The sequence below is a fragment of the Lacerta agilis genome, chromosome 3 (assembly GCF_009819535.1).
Source record: "Lacerta agilis isolate rLacAgi1 chromosome 3, rLacAgi1.pri, whole genome shotgun sequence".
In the NCBI taxonomy this organism is placed as follows: Eukaryota; Metazoa; Chordata; class Lepidosauria; order Squamata; family Lacertidae; genus Lacerta; species Lacerta agilis.
The window spans coordinates 36,626,801-36,646,924 of record NC_046314.1 but is presented as its reverse complement, the minus strand read 5'-3'; the positions used below and the strand labels follow the sequence as shown (position 1 = coordinate 36,646,924).

General features: G+C 44.1%; 1 protein-coding gene across 6 annotated transcripts in view; it reads left to right on the top strand.

Moving 5' to 3' along the window:
• Nucleotides 1-19,245, top strand: part of IMPG1 (interphotoreceptor matrix proteoglycan 1) — a 78,001-nt gene extending 58,756 nt beyond the window's left edge. For 3 of the 6 annotated variants that reach the window (XM_033143272.1, XM_033143275.1, XM_033143271.1), the window contains exons 13-17: nt 8,406-8,932; nt 10,206-10,425; nt 14,526-14,736; nt 16,807-16,974; nt 17,070-17,425. In XM_033143272.1, the coding sequence (XP_032999163.1) occupies nt 8,406-8,932; nt 10,206-10,425; nt 14,526-14,736; nt 16,807-16,974; nt 17,070-17,355 (1,412 nt within the window). In that variant the 3' untranslated portion in view covers nt 17,356-17,425. Of the gene's footprint in view, nt 1-8,405; nt 8,933-10,205; nt 10,426-14,525; nt 14,737-16,806; nt 16,975-17,069; nt 17,426-17,499; nt 17,578-18,810 lie in introns of those variants that run through there. The other 3 variants (XM_033143274.1, XM_033143273.1, XM_033143277.1) reach the window with 3 other exon arrangements.
• Nucleotides 19,246-20,124: the final 879 nt, after the last annotated feature.

Below are 20,124 nucleotides of genomic sequence, written 5' to 3'. Positions count from 1 at the left end.
TTACTACCTTATATAGTAAACTACTTCTATTCCTGTAAAATCTAACTTCTCTCCCATATACAGGCAACAACCATTTTGCACGTACCTGACTGACACACACATCATTTTCAGCTCTGGAAAGGGGTGGGATGGGCAGAATGGGGTGGGGGGCAGAATGGGCTTATGTGCTAACGCAACCCCATACAAATGGGGAGTTCCCTGCATTGAATCACAGGGATCTATTTCTGTAAGTCATTTTTGTAATTTTTTGGTATCCTTCACCGTAGCTGTCCATTTCATAATTTTAATCTGCTTCCCTAAATTGTACATTGGTTCTGTTTTACAGAAGCTTTGCATATAACATTTTTTCCCTGTTAGTGAGTATATAAATCTATTTTCTACCTGGCATGCTCTTCAATATAGTTTGACATAGAATCATAGAATTGTGGAGTTGGAAGGGAACCATGAGGATCATCTAGTTCAACCCCCTGCAATACAGGAGTGGCTGGGTGGCTAAGCCTATCTGCTTTTTGTAGGGGGATGATGCCACAGCTTGGCTAATAATTATTCCCCCACCAACTTGAGCACTGAAGCTCCCTGCTTCTAAGTCAATAGGTGACAATGAGAAATATCTGAGAAACAGGCTCCCTAGAGCCAGTGTCCATGCAACACTGATGTTTGTTCCCACCAGTTGCCGTTGTAGGAAGCACTCCTGGTAAGGGGTCTCTAAACAGTGATTATATAGGGTGGGTGAGTGTAACATAACTTCAAAGACATTTTTTCCTTTGCCAGCAGCACTGCAATAGCAGAACAAACCAGTAGCATAGGAGAAATGATGGCAGAGACTTGAGTTATCTGTTTTGCAACACTCACTAGGGTTGTGGAGGGGAATAAACTGCAGATCAGACCTAATTCTATTCACAAAAAGCAAGTAAATCACTGTGTTCAAACAAAATGTAAGTTATTCCACCATATTCATTCATTTGCTCCCAGTCACACTCAAACTTCGTTAAAAGATCGTTACCTAAACAAAAGTCAACAGCAACCCACTTATGTGTCTTGCAACCACCCAGCCTTTGACCAAGGTATATTGGCAAGTTAGTAAGGAAATATTGAATCAGTGAATTTGTGGAATAACTGAAGAATGTGCATAAGTGTGTTCAGCAAATTTGTATTGACTACACTCTTGGAGATAGTCAGCTTTACCGTTTTGATGTTCAAACCAAAGGCAAATCATTGTCATCTAATTTGCACCTAATTGCACATGCATCAAAGGTGCGACAGTTTGTCAAACCAATTAGTTGCTGAAGATTTAATCATAAAAATGAAGATTCTGAGCAAGAAATGTCAGCATAGCAACTTGTAGGACACAATACTACTGAAGTGAATTATTCTTCAAATAATTGTAATCATCCCTTTATCTTTATGCTGTGCTCCTAATTCCCTTTCCTGTCATATTTCTTTCGGTTACAGACACTTGAGTACTCTATATTTCTGTACAGAATACCAAGGCCTTTGCACATTCAGGAGAAAACATGATTGGGAGGGGGCGGTCTATAAGGAGATTTAGTGACCTAAGATAAATCAGGTTCTCCATTAAAGAGGGCATGTGTTGCAGTGTGACCTGGCCACCTGACCTGGTGTTGTGGGTGGGTAATCTTGGAACAGCCACAACCCCTGATAGGTGGGTCCCGCGTTGTTTGGGTGCAATCTGGCCAATGGGGTGCCTTCAAGAAGCAGCAACGCGGGACCTATATAAACCCATGTGAGGCTTATGAGCTTCCTCTTTGGGGCTTTTGCATTGGAACACGAAACATTGGATTGTGGATCGCTGCTGCTCCGAGAGTCTTTGATCGACCTTTGGTGATCACTTCCCCCTTTTTACCCTCAAACGTCCCTTAGTTTTCCCATAATTGTCCTCTTTTCCTTAATCCATCCTTTCCCCCGTTCATAGAGAGCTTGCTTTGGGGCTTGTCCCCCACCCCGGGGCCTGCACGCCTTTGCGGATAGACCCTTCACCCCCCCCCCCATTTTTCCTCCTGGGTTGCAGGGAGTCTGTTGGGTGGATTTTAATCCCTTCGGGAGCCGTTTTCCAGCGGTCATCATTTCCACCTTGGCCTTGACTCACCGGGTCTCGGTGACCCCCAGCCATGGAGGCGGTCAGCGTTCAATCATCTGATGAGGATCTCGCAATGCCTGAAGTTCCACCATGTGCTGGCAGGAAGCGCAAGACTGGTCGCTCGCGATGCAGGGCCAAGAGGCACTGGGATGCTGAATCATCCTCCTCCACTGGTACGTCCTCTGACACTAGCGATGAGGAAGTGTATTCCCCCCATCCTTTATTGGGGCCATATGGAGGGGTCCTCTGGGCTCCCTCATTGGGCATGGCTAAGGAGAGTTAATATGCACAGAGCCAAATATGGCCTTCCTCTAGAGTGCGTCAATGGTGTGCCTGTAAAGGATACCACAGTCTCTACCAATTCAGCTAGAGACATAATCCCAGGTGCACATTTATCTTCTAGGATCTGGAATAGGATCCTAAATGGTAAATTTGTGGATATGGGCAAATTAATTCCCCAAATGAGAACCCTCAGGTTAAGGATAAGGCTGGGGCATCACTGAGGAAGAAAGCCAGCAAGCCTTGCCTTTCCTTTGATAAATGGTTTGACGCCTTTCAGGTTTTCGCAGGGGTGGTTTCTGCTGCTTACCCCAAGAGGAGCCTACGTCTCTGGATTTACCTATCCATAGTCCTGTTGGCCTATTCTATGGCCGGGGAGGCAGCAGCCATTGCCTATGACCGGCATTTCCGGACCAGGGCCTCTAGGGTGCATACAGCACGTTGGGGATTGGAAAGATCTAGACGTCTGGTCTACTTACATTGCGCCACACATCGAGGCTAAGTCCTCGGAATTTGCAGTGCCAAAAGTTGAACCCAAGAAGGCTGCTAAACGAGTTTATTACCGTTGGGGGTATAACAAGGGCTCCTGCCAACGGCAGGCTTGCAAATACCTCCATTCTTGCGACAAATGCACAGGAAACCATCCAGCTGTTTCCTGTGGCCTGAAGTGGCCCTTTCGTGCCCAGAAGAGGGGAGCAAAACAAGAGGCTAAGGCTGCCTCTCCTCAACCCAGTGAATCTAAATGAGGAGTTGCTCACATTGGCGGATACTCCCATAAAATTGCCCCCTCTCAAGAAATGGTTAGCAAAGTCTCCTGATCGTTCAGCAGCACAATATATTTGGAAAGGGTTTTCTGAAGGCTTTCGTATTTCATTGGCGTTCCCACCTAGGTTGGCGGAAGTAGAAAACCAAAAATCAGTCAGAGATTTGCCGGAAGTGGCCCAGTGTAAAATAGGGAAGGAGTTGGCATTGGGCAGAATTGTGGACCCATTCTCTACACTTCCGTTCCCTGACCTCCACCTTCCCCCTTGGGGTTGTGCCTAAAAAGGCGCCTGGGGAGTTCCGGCTAATTCATAATCTATCTTACCCACAAGGAACTTCAGTTAATGATGCTATTCCTGTGGAATTAGCTTCAGTTAAATAAAGTGGTACCTCTGGTTATGTACTTAATTCGTTCCGCAGGTCTGTTCTTAACCTGAAACTGTTCTTAACCTGAAGCACCACTTTAGCTAATGGGACCTCCTGCTGCCACTGCGCCACCAGAGCACAATTTCTTTATCCTGAAGCAAAGTTCTTAACCTGAAGCGTTATTTCTGGGTTAGCGGAGTATGTAACCTGAAGCGTATGTAACCTAAAGCGTATGTAACCCGAGGTACCACTGTATGCCACTTTTGACCAAGCAGTCAAATTAATAAAGAGTTTTGGGAAGGGAGCCTTGATGGCCAAATGTGTTGTGGAAGCCGCATTTCAGCTGCTCCCGGTGCATCCCATGATTTTAAATTCATTGGATTTAAATTTGAGGGGAATTATTATGTAGACAAAGCCATGCCAATGGGATGCTCCGTATCTTGTGCAGCTTTTGAATTGTTCAGCACTTTTTTGGACTGGGCTCTGCGCAAGAAGATGGACCTGAGGGGCATGGCCCATTACTTGGATGACTTTATTCTTTGCTCAGCAGCTGGGTCAGATGGGTGCACCCAGCTTGTACTGGCTTTTGATGCCCTGATGAGGGAACTGGGTGTCCCTTTGGAATCTGCCAAAACAGAAGGCCCTGCCAATAAGCTCTCATATCTTGGTTTACAGCTGGATACAGTGGCCCAGACTTCCGCTTTGCCAGAGGACAAACTTGTTGCCTTGCGTGCCCTCATTTTGGAAATCCTGCCCAGAGAGAAAATGACCCTACAGCAGATTCAGTCCCTTTTGGGACAATTGAATTTTGCCTGCAGAATGGTGGCCCCTGGCCGCTCATTCTGTGCACGTCTGGCAAGGTTGTCCTCAGGCTTGCATTCCCCCCATCATTGGGTGCAAGTGCCCAGCGAGGTCAAGAAGGACCTGCGCAATTGGCTAGAGTTCCTTGATGGATATAATGGGATATCCTTGTGGCAGGACATTCTCAATTTGGAAACTGAATTCCAGGTCCATTTGGACACTGCTGGCTCTTAGGATGTGGGCTTTATTTTAGATGCTGCTGGTGTGCCCAGGGGTGGCCCGGGCACTGGCAGGGTACTGCCATTCTCCACAATTTAACCTTTCTTGAGTTTTCCCCCATTGTAGTAGCGGTGCACATCTGGACCTATGAGTTCCAGGATAAGCGTTCTCCTTCTGGTCCGATAACCAGGCGGTGGTGAGCGTGCTGGCCAGGCAGTCTTCTCGCCAGTGTGGTGTAGTGGTTAAGAGTGGTAGACTCGTAATCTGGGGAACCGGGTTCGTGTCTCCGCTCCTCCACATGCAGCTGCTGGGTGACCTTGGGCTAGTCACACTTCTTTGAAGTCTCTCAGCCCCACTCACCTCACAGAGTGTTAGTTGTGGGGGAGGAAGGGAAAGGAGAATGTTAGCCGCTTTGAGACTCCTTCGGGTAGTGAAAAGCGGGATATCAAATCCAAGCTCTTCTTCTTCTTCTTCGCTCCGAAAGAGTCTCCGCCCTGTTGCGCACATTCGTGTTGCATTGCGTCAAGTTTAACATTGCTTTCTCTGCCATTTTATTCCTGGCGCCAGTAACAAAATTGCTGGTGCTTTGTCATATTTTTAGATAGAGTGCTTCAGAACTTTAGCTCCAGCAGCCCGGCAACTTCCAGAATATTTCCTTCCGCACCTCTAGAGCCTTGGCAGCAAATTGTAATGCAGGGAGTAATCACATCCATATCCTCATCCACCCTCCAGTCTTATAAGAAGGCCTGGATGGATTTTTTGGCCTTCGGGGCCCAGTGCCATAGCTGTCAAGTTCTCCCTTATTTTAAGGGAAATTCCATTATGCCAAATAGGCTTTCTCATGAGAAAAGGTAAAACTTGACAGCTATGCCCAGTGCCCTGGAGTACAGGAGGCCCTTTTTCCCAAATACACAAGAGGTGTTGCAATATTTAGCACATCTGTGTCTCCTGGGCCAGGCTGTGAGGTCTATTCGAATCCAATAGTCAGCCATTTCCTTCTTTTGCAAGTCCCTTTATTCAATGGACCCCTGCTCCAAATTTGTAGTGCAAAAAGCATTGGAAGGCTGGGCTAGACTGCAGCCACCAAAAGCCCCAGCCCAAAAACCGATTACTTTTGATATGCTTTGCACTATGCGTACTAAATTGAGGCAGATTTGTTGGTCTACCTATGAGGCGAGACTCTTTTCGGCAGCATTTTCCTTAACTTTCTTTGGTGCACTGCATGTGGGCGAGGTAGTGCTTGAGGTATCACGGGGTGGAGTTTCCAGAGGTTTACTCCTGCAGGACATCCAATTGGCTGATTATGAGCTGCTGCTCACTATAAGCAATTCAAAAATAGACCAACTTGGGCAGAGGCGCCTTGATGAGGCTGCCTGCCACTTGTGAACCTGGCCCTTGTCCAGTTAAGGATGTCCGGAAATATTTGTCCCTTCACCCTCCTGGGGATGGCCCACTCCTCATTCATGAGGACAGCACGCCTCTGAAGAGGCATCAGTTTGATGCGGTAATGCGTATGGCAGTAGCAGCATGCAGCCAGCAAGCCTCTGAATTCGTACTTCATTCCTTCCACATCGGGGCAGCTACCACCGCTGCGCATCTGGGCCTATTGGTAGACAGGATCAAGGACCTGGGCCATTGGAAATCCGAGGCTTACAAAGGGTACGTCTGGAAATGGCACTGAGGTGCAGTCAGTAATTGTGTTTTGTTCATTTGTAGGTCCACCTCCCTTGCACATCTGGATACTTGGGCACAGCATTGTCCACTGGGCCAGCAGGAGGGCAGCAGAGTCTGGAATTGGACACTGGCTCGGGCTTCCTGGGCATGTGCGGCTGTCCTGGATTTCCAGATGCAGAATGCGTTGGGCGGAGCTTCTCCCAACGATCCAGAGCAGGTTGTCTATTGCAAACATGATTGGTGCTCCAGCTGGGCGAGAATGACCTGCCGGAAGCTCCCAGCCTGAGCCTGCAGACTCGCATGCAGGAGGACTTGGAAGAGTTGGCGGCAACTGTTCCTGGACTCAAAATATTTTGGTCGCAACTCTTGCAGAGGCACGCATGAAGAGGGAGTCGTAGCCCAGCTGCCACTGAAAGGGCCATGAAATGCATCCAGAGCATGGTGGCCAGAAAGGTGGCTTATGCTCTTGGTGGTGGATAGGCTCTGGTTCAGGTGATAGGCATGGCACGTGATGTGACCACGCCTATGCAATGACAGGATATTCTGGTAAAGGAATCCAGGGACTCACAGGTTTGGCGTTCCCCAGAAGGGGTTCGGCCCCTGCCCAAGTCCAGGAGACATCAGGAAGGCTGTTTGGTGTTCCCTCCATCAGCTGTCCCTGGTGTTCATCCTTTGGCTGTCCTATGAACGTGGCTCTGGGACAGCGCTGCCTGCATGGGTGCAGGGAGATAGTGGAACCAGAACCTATGCAACCACTCACTTGATTGTAATCAATAAAGTTGTGGCCTAAATTTCTGCCAAAGACCAAACCAAATATCTGACTCCTGTGTGAATTTATTTTGGGGAGTGGTAAAAGGTCTAAACACGCAAATTATGAAAGTAATCATGTAGAGGTATCATTACTAAAATAATAGTTTAGGGGGAAATGTCTAAAAGTAACACAATGGCTATCTGGGGGGCAGAAAAGGACTGCACCCGCGGGCACTGTCCACAGTGTCATGCATTCTGCCTGCTCTGCCATCCATGCATTCAGCACATTTGAAAAGGGCAGCCTACACTTATACATCTGAAGGAGCGTGAGCTCTCTACCCACTTGGGAACGTTCACCATGTAGGGTTTCAAATCATGCACAGTATTATGCAGCTGCACATGGATAGGGTCTCCTTTTGAGATGACACACATTCATAGGAGCCAACTCCTAGGGGCTGAGGTCCCTTCAGTCTCCCCCAATAAAATATTCAAGGGGGGCGGGGCCCTCCAAAGTTGATAGGCATTGTCATTCAAATGGTGTGCGTGTGCCATGTCTGGTGGTCAATTGTGCAAGGCAGGGCTTACCTCTCTTCCCCCTTACACACAGATATCAACTGCAGGTGCGTAACACTTAGGTTAGGGCTAACCCATGTGGTCCTCCCTCCTCTGTATGCATGCACTAAATGCAAGGAGATGACTGTATGAACAGGGTTAAAGATGTAGGCCAATTTTTCATTGAATATGGTCCTTATTGGAATAAAGAGAGCAATGTTTGAGTTGGCACATTAAGATTTCCCCTGGAATTCATGTTCCACATGCCTCCTCTGTTCGAATTACAGTGGTACCTCTGGTTGCGGACAGAATCCATTCCGGAGCTGCAGCCGGATCCTGAGGTTTCCACAACCGGAGGGCCTGCTTCTGCGCATGCGCGTGGCATGGTAGAGCGCTTCTGCACATGTGCGCACAGCGAAACCCAGAAAAATACTTCCAGGTTTGCCACGTAGTATCCCAAAGGATACGTAACCAAAGGTGAACGTAAACAGAGGTACCACTGTAGTGTGTTTGTAGGAGAGGAGGCGTGGATAAGTCCTTGTGGAACTCATTCCATATGGATGGATGCCTCACTTTTACTCAGCCAGGTGGTTAGTTAGGACACTGTTGTTCTGTTGGACTTTTGAGACTATAATGGATTGGAGTTGAATTCCTGTATTTATTTGCTGCAGCTTATTGACATTTTAATAAGGTGCCCTGATTTGCATTTTGCTGAATTACTGTCATTTCAATTACCTGAATTGGATTTTAATTATTCTTTAGACATCTTGTGTGCGTGTTTTAAGTGGAAAGTAGGGCATAAATGCCATAATAGGTAAACCATTCCACTTCGACACCTTCCATAGCAGACCTTAAATGTGTGTTTTCTACAGTGTTGTTGTTCAACATGTCGTTTCCTTTTCAGATGTAAAGATTACTGATGAACTGGAATCTTCAGGTGATGAGATTTTGGCTGCAATAAGTACTATACCAAATGTTATTGGTTCTCCTGCTCTTCCCACCTCTCTTCCTGAAGTTGATATTTTGGGGCTTACAGATCAGATCATTTTATTGCCTGCTGTGACTACCGGTGGTCCTTCCATTGTCATTGACCAGTCTTTTGAAGCAACAAGCTCTGGGTGGGCAGTGACCGACGGAGGATTTGACATGGGGGTGCAAGATATTGCTACTGAACTAGATACGGTTGACATCATGAGGCCAGCAACAATTAGTGAGGATGGAAGTGGCTACTATGCACTGCCTGAAACTCCGGATATGACTCCAGCTCCTCCACTGAAGTATGTAACCACCAGCTCAATGACAACTGTAGCCAAAGGCAAAGAGCTAGTAGTCTTCTTCAGCTTGAGAGTAACCAACATGCGGTTTTCCGATGACCTCTTCAATCGGAGTTCCTCAGAATACAAAGCACTCGAACAGCAGTTCATGCAGCTGGTAGGTGGCAAAGAGTTGGCTTTAATGCATTTATATTTGCAAGCTGTTATCCCCCCCCCCCCCCGCCGCTGCCATTCCCCAAGTTAAAAACAAATTCCAAATAATGAAAAACATTTTAAAAAGAAAACTGGCACCTACTCTTCTTACAACCCAACCCTGTTCATGATGCTAATCACATGTGCTGAAGGGCAGCAAAGAAAATTAATGATGATGATGTAGTTTCAACCTCATCCCTGCCTCAACTTGGGTTGGTTGGAAGAGGAAGTTAATTCACACTTAATGGCAAACCTAACCTGTGCTTTCTGAAACAATAGAAAACCCCAAACACACTCATTTTTCAAAATCCACACTTCCCTGAATTTTATCGGGGTGTTCTTCACCTGAGTTGTGTATCTACTGTCGCTATGGTGGTGGTTAAAGTCTTCCTCTCTAACTGCAGCTCTATCACCAGCACCTCTGAAAGAGGGAAAGCTGAAGAAGAGAATATTTTAACTTCTCCCACAAAGCAGAGCCCAGCAGGCATGAGAGGATAGGGCCTCCCTTTTAGGTGTGCATGAAAGGAAACCAGCTCCAGAATATAAAAAGGATGACATCCCTTGAACTACCTTAGCTACCACTGATCACTCCTGCTGACATTGCAGGGCGGGGTTCTTTTGGCTTCCTCAGCCAGAAGGCTGAGGTTGGAAGTAATCATAGCTGGAGGGTGCTAGCTCTCCTTGCCATGAAAGAACATACAAAACATGCTCAGTTATTGGCTATGCAATGCAGAGCTCCCAGTATACACAAGTACCTGTTGTTGACTTTGGCAGCTGGGACATAAATATCCAAGGCTCACTTTTTCCTTTTAACAACTAACAACAGGCAAAATCCTCTTGAAACCATAGAACTGCCTTGCCTATGGCTGCAATTCACATTTAAGTATGCTTTAGTCCCATTGATTTCTTTTTTAACTGGATTGCAGCCTATGAAATTTAATTAGAAGGAAAACTGCTCTCTATCTATCTTAATAGATTATTGAAGAAGATCTAACCAGAGAGACAGTTAAAGACTAACTGAGAAACTTAACCTGGTAGCAGATGTAAAGTCCACTAATAAAGTCAGTGAAACAGAGCAGTTGATTTATGTTCCCCAAAATGAAAAGTGAATATAAGTGGAATTAATGATACGTGAGCACTGATAGAGGACTTACAAGTTTTCTTTTTTCTTTCTTTTTTCCTTTTTCCTTTTCTTGTTTCTTTCTTTTCTTTTCTTTTCTTTTTTCTTTCTTTTGTAGCTCCTTCCTTACCTACAGTCAAACCTAACAGGCTTCAAGCAACTGGAAATACTGAACTTCCGCAATGGAAGTGTGATTGTCAACAGCAAAATGAAGTTTGCCAAGTCAGTGCCGTACAACATCACAGAGGCTGTCCATTGTGTGCTGGAGGATTTTTGTGATGCAGCAGCTCAGCGCCTTAACCTTGAAATTGACAGCTATTCCCTTGATATTGAGCCAGGTGATGTAAAAAAATGGGGCAGTGGGGGAAGAAACATTGCTCTCCTGCAAGCATTTAATGATGTCGGTTGCTCTCTGTAAGACGGGTGGCCCCGGAAGAATGAAAAGCCCCAGGTTGTCTCTAAGTTATGATCAGGGTCCCTCCTTAGAACCCAGTGAAACATGGCACAGAGCCAAAGAGCTTAAATAGCTGCTTTTTATCAACAGATATTAGCAATTGGGAAAATGCATATTTTGACAAGAAACATTGCAATTTATAAATGCATTCTAAGCTAACACAAGGCACATGTTGTTTGCACTTATTTATTTGTAACAAAATGTAAAGCTCTTAAGCATTCCTTAGCATTGACAAAAAGGTACCTAGAGAGAAACTGACTATACTGCATATTTACTTATATTGGAAAAAAGGATGCATAGGCCAAAATCAAGGAAGATATTATTTTGCCCACAGTCCAAATGAAGTCATTGGGAGTTCTGGCAAATGTTCTATGTACTTCATGCTTACAGAGAGCACCAACATAATCACTCAAGAGTAAGAGGCCCATCCTGCCAAATGAAGCAACAGCAGGGATCTTGTGCAAATTAAAGCTACTGGCTGGGGGGGGGGGGCAGCATGATGACTGAAACAATCCTTCTGCAGCTGCAGGTCTGTTGCAGCTTTTCATTGGGAGCAGTTCCTGTAGGGCTGTGGGGAGATTTCCTAGCTGTTCAGTGCCTTGGCCAATGTCCAGCCAAACATCATGTAGAACATGGCAGAGAACTGAGTGTCTCTTTTAATGAACTGACCTTTCCCACAAGCAAATCTAAGAGTAGAATGAAAACTGTGGACTCTTCTTAGAATGTGCTCCCAGATTCCCAGAATGTATCTCACATGTCCCAACATAGCCCAAGGATCACTTGGTTTTCTGGTCAACATGCTGCTGTCATTGAGCTATTCTGCTGATTTGCACACACTTCCTATGACAGCTGCAGCACTAAAAAGTATCTGTTATATTTGGCCACCCATTCTACAAAACTGGTGAAAGAGTTCATCAGGCATTACAGACCTGAGTTCTCATTCCTTTGAAGAGTCACACTTCAGGAATGTGGCATAATGGGCACTGAGTACCCTGCTGCGAGATAAGCACATGTTACATTGAGGTTATATGCTTGGGTGCATTTTTAACAACAGAAAACTGTCTGCTGACCAAGGAAGGGTGAGGAGGCTGGCAGCCAGGCTACAGTAACTGAGAGAACCTTAATGCAATCACAGACAGTAACTGTGAGAAATATCTCAAGATGGCATAACAACTGTGCAATGTGAACTACTTATCTGAAGTTGTGTGTGTCACTGTGTACTTGTGGTTGTACTCATTCTGGCTTTTAGTCCCTTCCTATTTTAGGCAAAGATGTATTCACAGCTCTTTGTGAACTTCAGTCCTCATCCTCCCACAGATGTGAGGCACTTCAGGTTCCGCTGAGGGAAATTTCCATAGTATGTTGACATGGCAGTATCATGACTCTGCTGCCATTGCCAACATTCATGACTTAGAAATGTTGTCTTGACAACAGTCCTGAAGGATCCTCCTTCTACCTCACATCCTGGAATGCTGACGCCGCATTTAAATGAGATAAACAAGATGGGTGTTAAATTGTGTCCCTTTTCTAACTAGAACAAAGTTCGTGGATTAAAATGTGAGATACCATGCAGCCAAAAGCACTGTAAGTGAAACCAAACATAGTTGACTATTTGTTTTTATGTAGGTCTGAAGGGATGAGACACTGCAGTAGCCAGACCTCCTCTAGGGGTTCTTCAGCACTGCAGTTTGAGAAGGTTGTAGACATTTGGAGCTGGTTCAGAGGACAAACGATGGTCAAGGGTGTTGCAAAGAAGTCCTGTGAAGTACGGGTGAAGGAACTATGTCTCTTTAGCCTGGAGAAGGGAAGACACAGAGGACATGATAGTTGTAGTCAGATACCTGAAGGACTGTCGCCTACAAGAGGGCAGAGACATCTTGTCTGCTGCCCGAGAGGGCAGGTCTAGATCTAATGGGATTAAGTAACAGGATGACTTTATTAAAGGATTAGACAAATTCATAGAGGTTAAGGCTTCCAGTGACTACTAATCCTAATAGCTATGTTGTTCCTCCACTGATGGAGGCAATATGCTTCTGAGTACCAGTTGTTTGAAATCATCAATCAGGTGCAGTTGTGCTCAGGTTCCATTTGTGGGCTTCCCACAGGAAGCTAATAGAACAGGATACTGGGACTAGATGGGCCACTGTTCTGATCCACCAGGGCTGCTCTCCTTGTGATTTATGAGGGTGGATGTCAACTGAATGTTAGGAGAAAATAATCAAAGATAAGAACAGTTCAACAGCAGAACCATTTACCTGGGTGGCAGTGCATGAGATTCTTTGAGATTTCCAGCACTGAGCAAGGGATGGGACTAGATTAGGGTTTCCCAAACTTGGGTCTCCAGCTGTTGTTGGACTACAGCTCCCATCATCTCTGACAGGGGTGCCAACTGGAATAAAATATTGGGGGACCCAGGTAAGTCCCACTCCGCATAATCAGTCACAAGATTGACAAACCATTTGAATGGCAACACCTATCAACTTGGGGTATCCCCTCAAATATTTTATTGGGGGACCCTAGGAGTTGGCTCCTATGATCCCTGACCACTGTTCCTGCTAGCTAGGGATGATGGGAGTTGTAGTCCAAAAACAGCTGAACATTTTGGGAAACCCTGGACTAGATGAATGAACTATGAATGAAAACTGAAGTCAACAAATGCCTGATTGGTATATGTAGAAGAACAAATATATCTTGCTTTCCTATTATTTGTTTTAAGGGTAGGATGAAAACTCATTACTTGAAAAAATAGGATTATGTCTAAACCAACTTTGTTCCTAAAATTCTGCAGAAATATATAATCTCCAGATTAAAAGATGGCTTTTATTTCAGTGTTGTAAGCCTAGTTGGGGATTGCGAACTATAACGGATATTCTAATAAATTCAGTGCAAGGCACACAATCACTTGAACCAGTTTCCTTAGCATGTCCTAAAGGACTTTTTAAACACTGTTACATTCTCTCTTAAAAAAAAAAAAAGCCTGGGAGATATAAAATTAAAAGTTCAGTGTTGTGGAAAAATGAGAAAAAGATCTACATACTGGTTCTCAGATATCTGGAGATGAGGCAGACTGCCAAGAAAACTGAGCCAAGTGACACACGCAGCTCTGAGTCGCAGGCTTGTGTGGGTAGCAGACTATTTCAGAGAGGGAAAAGCACTCCTTTCCAGAAATAAAAGCCCTGCTGGATCAGACCAATGACTTGTCTTGGCCAGGATCCTGCTTCCCACAGTGGTCAAACAGTTGCCTTCAGAAATCCTACAAGTAGGGCATGAGAGTAGTAGCGCTCTCCCACAGTTGTTCCGAGCTACTGGTACTAAGAGTTGGAAGATCTTCAAGTTCTGATAATGCTGGTGGGTTTCCAAAAAGATCAGATAAGAAATCTTATAGCACTTGAAGTATTTTATGTATTAAAAGATAAATGTTATAATAAATACTAGTGGCGTCATTAGATCAGTGTTTCTCAAAACAGTAGAATAGGAACCGCTGGTGAGACTTGGCCCATTTTCAGGTGGGCTTCTGTGTCACAGCTTGCCTAGAGCCTCCTTACCTGCCAGCCATGCCATAGCCTCTTGGTTGTACCAATGCCAGCACCGGCAATTCCTTGCATACTGAGTCAAGCTGGTTAGAACGTGGGATGAATTATATTAAGACATGGAGAGGAGCACTAGATACAGGGCTCCCATTGGGAAGAGCAGCCCATGTTATTTGTAATATGCAGCTCCATTATTAGTCTGAGCATACAACTGTCACAGGTAGGAGGAGAATCAAGTAAATAGAAAACCAGATCACCAAAGAAAAGAATCCATAACTGCAGCTTGTAAATGCAAAATGCCGGCTCTTCTTCTAAGACGTGTTTTACTGATAGACTTGTACTTGTGGGGGGAGCTCCTGTTTCCCTCCTCAGTCAAGAGTAAGTTTTCGCCAAGTGCACATGGCACTGCAGCAACGGACCCATTTTAAAAAAAGATTGTCCTTTTCTTTTACAGCTGATGAAGCGGATCCTTGCAAGTTCATGGGATGCGACGAATTTTCACAGTGCGTAAAGAACGAATGGACGAAAGAGGCTGATTGCCTTTGTAAGCCTGGTTATGTACGAAGGGATGGTCTGCCGTGCCGTAGCCTGTGTGAGATTGAGCCACACTTGTGTGTTAATGGTGGCAAGTGTGAATTGGTTCCAGGAAGAGGGGCAGTGTGTAGGTAAGCGTCATCACTATTATATTATTATGTATTTATTTATTATACCCCTCTTTTTCCTTGGCAGTGACTTAAGGCGGCTTAAAGGGGGGGATAAGAACAGCTAAAAACATTTTTTATATAAATTTGTTTTTAAAAATCATTTAAAAACAATTAAACACTAATCAAACACACACACACACACACAAACATACATACAGATACTTACACTAAAGGCAGCGGGGCACCAACCCTTTCATTAAAAGAAGTCTGTTCCTTGTTGTCCTTCTGGACTAGGATGGAGCCAGTCTAGCTTCTCCAGGGAGGGAGTTCCAAAGTTTTGGGGGCAGCCACTGAGAAGGCCCTCTCCCCACATCCCTACCAAGTATGCCAGTGAGGGTGGCAGGACCAATTGTGATTATGAATATTGTGAATATCGATGCTGCTGTAGAATTTGAAAGATATTATGGAATCTATTGCATCATGCGAACAGCATCACATGATAGAATGCTGCCATTATTCTTGGTTAGACAATGACTAGGGAGGGAACAGTGGTTTATGTCATCCATACAGAAAATTCGCAATTGAAAAGCGCTCCGGTAGCAGGACTGGGAAGATCCCAGGAGAGCTCCTGCTTGTCATAGTAACATACTGGCCTAAATGGGCCAGTGCTATGTTATGCCAGCATCAAGTTTTTGGTTTCCACATAGTCACATTGACTTCCCACCTCCATTGTTTGCCATAAGCCGGAATCTACTTCATGCAGCCCAGCGGAAAGGGCTTCAACGTTAAACCTTATTTTTGTCAGATTTCAACATTGCATGTACTTGTCAGCTGTGTAATGGATCAGACGCTTTGTTTAGATTTAGCTCATTTTAAGAATCTGAAAATTGAAGGTGGTAATCTTAGGAGTGTCCTCGTAGCCTAGTTGATAGAATAAAAATGCAAATCTTCCTATATTCAGGCCTGTTGTGGAGAGAGGAATGCATGCGCTGGCTGGTAGCCTATGCACCTGTTCTGCTATTGCAAGGGACATGTGCTAGCAGAATGGAACATTCCCCTCCTCTCCCCTGAAGCTCCCTACACACCCTCAAAATCAACTCCGGGGGTTGGGAGACCCTCTGGAGAACATTTTGGGAGTGGGTTGAGCAAGGAGAGGAAACGGAAGTGTCACTGCACCAGCAGAACTCCACTGTGTTGCTTTGGATACAATCCCCTGCTTCTATATTCTAAAACTGGGAGGTTGGCCTTTCCTTGCCCCCCAGGCACCTCTTGTGATGAAGACCTGCTCCAAGCTCTTTTCCTTTTAGGACCTTCCACCATTCCAAGTGAGCATGTGGAGCTTCATGAGGTAAGTATCTGAGGCTTCACCATGCTTGTGGTGGAAGACATCTCCGTATAGGAAATGAACCTGAATGAACACATATTTGCCTGTCAGCCACTTAACACCACGTTATTATTAGCAATTCTATTACAGTATTATTACCATAATTTATGTACAGCATTTATAGCACACTCTATATCAGTCCTCAGCGTGTCTTACAAGAAGAAATCAAACAATTTAAAAGTTAATATGGAATCATAGAATTACAGAGTTGGAAGGGGCCCTGAGGATCATCTAGTAGTCCAACTCCCTGCAATGCAGGAATATGCATCTGTCCTATAGGGGCATAGAACCTGCAACTTCGGCATTATCAGCACCACACTCTAACCAACTCAGCTATCCTATAAATGACTGGCATTCAGCCCACTTGTGCAATTGACATCCACATGAGCTATAGGACTTCCCCTTCACTCTCTTGTCCATGTGCCTCCAAAAGTCCACTCTGAGTGGTTGTGGGGACCCCTGGAGCATATCTGAGCTGGGGGAAAGATAGGAAGGGGAAGTTCCACTGTGTCTACTTACACTTTGGTGCCGACTGATAAATATAAATGCAGCATAAAAGTGGAATAAAAAGAAAAGTCCTAAAACCTAACACAGATTAAAGGGTTTAGGACAGGCATGGAGAACCTGTTTTGAATTGTTTTTCCTGCATGCCCTTAGTCGTGTTTTCACATAAAACTGCTTTGCTTCCCTTTCCCTCCATGTTTTAGATGCCCAGCCCGTAGAAACAGCCGAGGGCGTTGTGCAAAATACGCTCCAGCACCCACCCGGTCCAACATCTCCAAAGCTTTGATGCTTGGCTTATTAAGCCTAGTTATTCTTCTCGTCACTTTAATGTATAAGTTGCGAAGAAAATGCAATACCAAGCCTAAACTGGAGTAAGCAGCTTAACCCTCCCCCAACAGTTTTTTTGGAACTTTTAAAAACTACAGACAGGAAGTCTTACCCTAAACAAACATGTTCTGCCTTGTAGAGGTCCTCCTCTCAGCCAAAGCAACACAGAGAATGCTGTCAGAATTAATCCTGCCTTTGACCACCATGAACCCATCAGTAGTTTGTGTCATGGGCCCTGTAACGTAAGTGCTTGTATCAGTCCTTCAGAGAGCAGTGATCAAGGAGCATTGCAAAAGCATGACCACAGAACAGAGCATGGAGGTAAAATGCATGCAAATACTACTCGCTCTTCTTCAAAATGTGTCCTCTCTGAGTTGCCCTTGTTAACAACCAACTTCAACTTGCCTTTGGTGTTCCACAACTAAAAAGGACTAACCCTCACTGTCTCTAAAACCTCTGTTCACAGCTTCAGACCAGAACGTTCTTGTTAGCACTTTCTGCTCTAGCTTTTTGGCTTTGATGGCTTGCATAGCATGCACTAAACATTCATATCCTTCTTTTCCTTACAGGCCACCTGATACAAAGCAAAGACTGATGAGTTAGTATCTGACGCCCTGAATTCTAGGCAACAGTCAGCGGACATAAAGGTTTGTGGTTTTTTATTTTTGTAAACAGCTATATATAATCTTGCTATTGTGTGGAAACCTCTAAATATATATGCCTTTGAGAGTCAGAACAACCCACCCTTCATGTATTTATTTGCCACTGCTATAGTTGAGCCCTTTTTAAAATAGCCTAAACAATAATTAAAGAGTGGTGTGAAAGTAAAAGAAAACTGAGCGCTACAAAGGCCTGATACAAACTACTGAAGGAGAGGATCTTGGAGTGTAAACTGGATTCTAGGGGTGAGCAAAAATGTCTGTCTGTCATTGTCCCCCCCCCCTAAATTATCTGCCCAACTTGTGGGCAGCAGCATGGTGTGGGTATTGGAGGAGGGAAGCATTTTCCCAGATATTGTGTCCAAGTGAGGTAGTGGACTTCTCAAACATTCACAGAACTTTCTACTGTGAAATTTCAATTCGGTTTATGATGAGTATAATACAAACATACATTTTTGTTTGCACTGGTAGATGAAGGTAACAATGGAGTAAGGCAAGGATGGAAGGAGGATTAAGCGCTTTGCTTCCTTCAGCAATTCTAAACAGTATTAAAACTGGATCTGTATTTAACCCTGTTAGTGGGCAATAGAGGGGAGTGGTTGCCAAATACTCTTGGTGGGAATGGAAGTATCCAGCAATTCAGAAGGAGTCCAAAGAAGAAAATATTCTCAGAAAATGTAATACAGGTGAAACTCGAAAAATTAGAATATCGTGGAAAGGTTCATTTCTTTCAGTAATTCAACTTAAAAGGTGAAACTAATATATGAGATAGACTCATGGCATGCAAAGCGAGATATGTCAAGCCTTTGTTATAATTTATTTGTTATAATTGTGATGATTATGGCGTACAGCTGATGAGAACCCCAAATTAACAATTTCAACTTTGGGGTTTTCATCAGCTGTATGCCATAATAATCACAATTATAACAAATAAAGGCTTGACATATCTCGCTTTGCATGTCATGAGTCTATCTCATATATTAAACTCCAGTAGCTAATGAAAACAATTGCTTACATAAATGGACTTTTCCACGATATTCTAATTTTTTTGAGTTTCACCTGTAGTTATTTTCTGATAAATTTTGGCCAATAATTTATCTCAAGAGAAGTCTAAGGTGTGGGGCAAGTGTCACTCCAGAAATTAACTCTGGAATTTGAGGGAAAGCTCTCGGTGCCTTTTGAGTCAATGTTGGCCACATTATTGGCACTTTGTTTCCACAGATTTTCACCAAGAGGACTGCTGGTAATACCAAGTTCACTCACCTGGATAAATGGAGTCTTTGGGGGAGGAGGGAGGCAACAACAAAGCTTCAGAAGGCAACCAATACTTTTTTCCATAACAGAACACATTAACTGAAGTTTATATGTGAGTAAAAAACAAGGTGGCTGCACCTACTTTCCGTCAAAAACTATTGTCCTCCATTACATAATATCCATGTTATCATGAATGCAGTGCTAAATGTATTTAATAACTGTACAGTGTTTATATGATAAATATTTTTGTTATTTTAAAGCTTAGATTCAGATGCAGAAGTCTCTGCTGAAAAAGTTACCATTGGTGGTATTCTATCCCAAAATAAAGGAACAGAAAAGTGGCCGACACATATACTAACTACTGGAATGACTGTCAGTTATGTGGTAGTAACTGTTTTATTATAAATAAATAAAAAAAATTCCTTCCAGTAGCACCTTAGAGACCAACTAAGTTTGTTCTTGGTATGAGCTTTCGTGTGCATGCGCACTTCTTCAGATACACACGAAAGCTCATACCAAGAACAAACTTAGTTGGTCTCTAAGGTGCTACTGGAAGGAATTTTTTATTTTGTTTTGACTATGGCAGACCAACACGGCTACCTACCTGTACCTGTTTTATTATAATTACTGGAGAACCGTATTGAAGGCTTACAATGGGGTTTTCAGCCCTAAACACCACCACTAGTGATTATTATAAGTCTTTATTAAATTTGTTAGTCACTTTCTCTTGTTCAGGGCAACCTAAAGTGACTTACAATCAGACAAACAGAAACTAATCCCCACAATGCTGTTCTTTTACAGATATAAATAAAGACACTAAATGGACATTTTTATTTTAACTAAAGAGATTTCCCTATATCCTTTTGAGAATCGGCCTGTGAATTTTAGGCTGTGTGTATAAGAAGCGATGTGTTTGCTATCATATAGTTGTGATAGATTGCAGGAATTGTTTTTGTTCTCACAGAACAGACACCAAGCCACTAATGTGGTGTGATTAGTTACTGTACAAGACTTCTCAACTAGCAACATGCAGGCACATCTAGTAAGTTTAAAAAAAAAAAAAGGACACACACACACACCAACTACAACCCACACTTCTGTGCTGGGTCATTTGTCTAATAGGTTGTGCAGAATATTCAATGCACGCTGAGCACTGCATAACTGGTAGTGATCTGCATTGCTTTCAGTAAAAACAAAGTGCTTCAGGTGTCTGCAGCAAGTAGGGGGTAGAGAGACTTGTTAGATAGGTTGATTCAGGTGCATAATCCTACAACCAGCTAG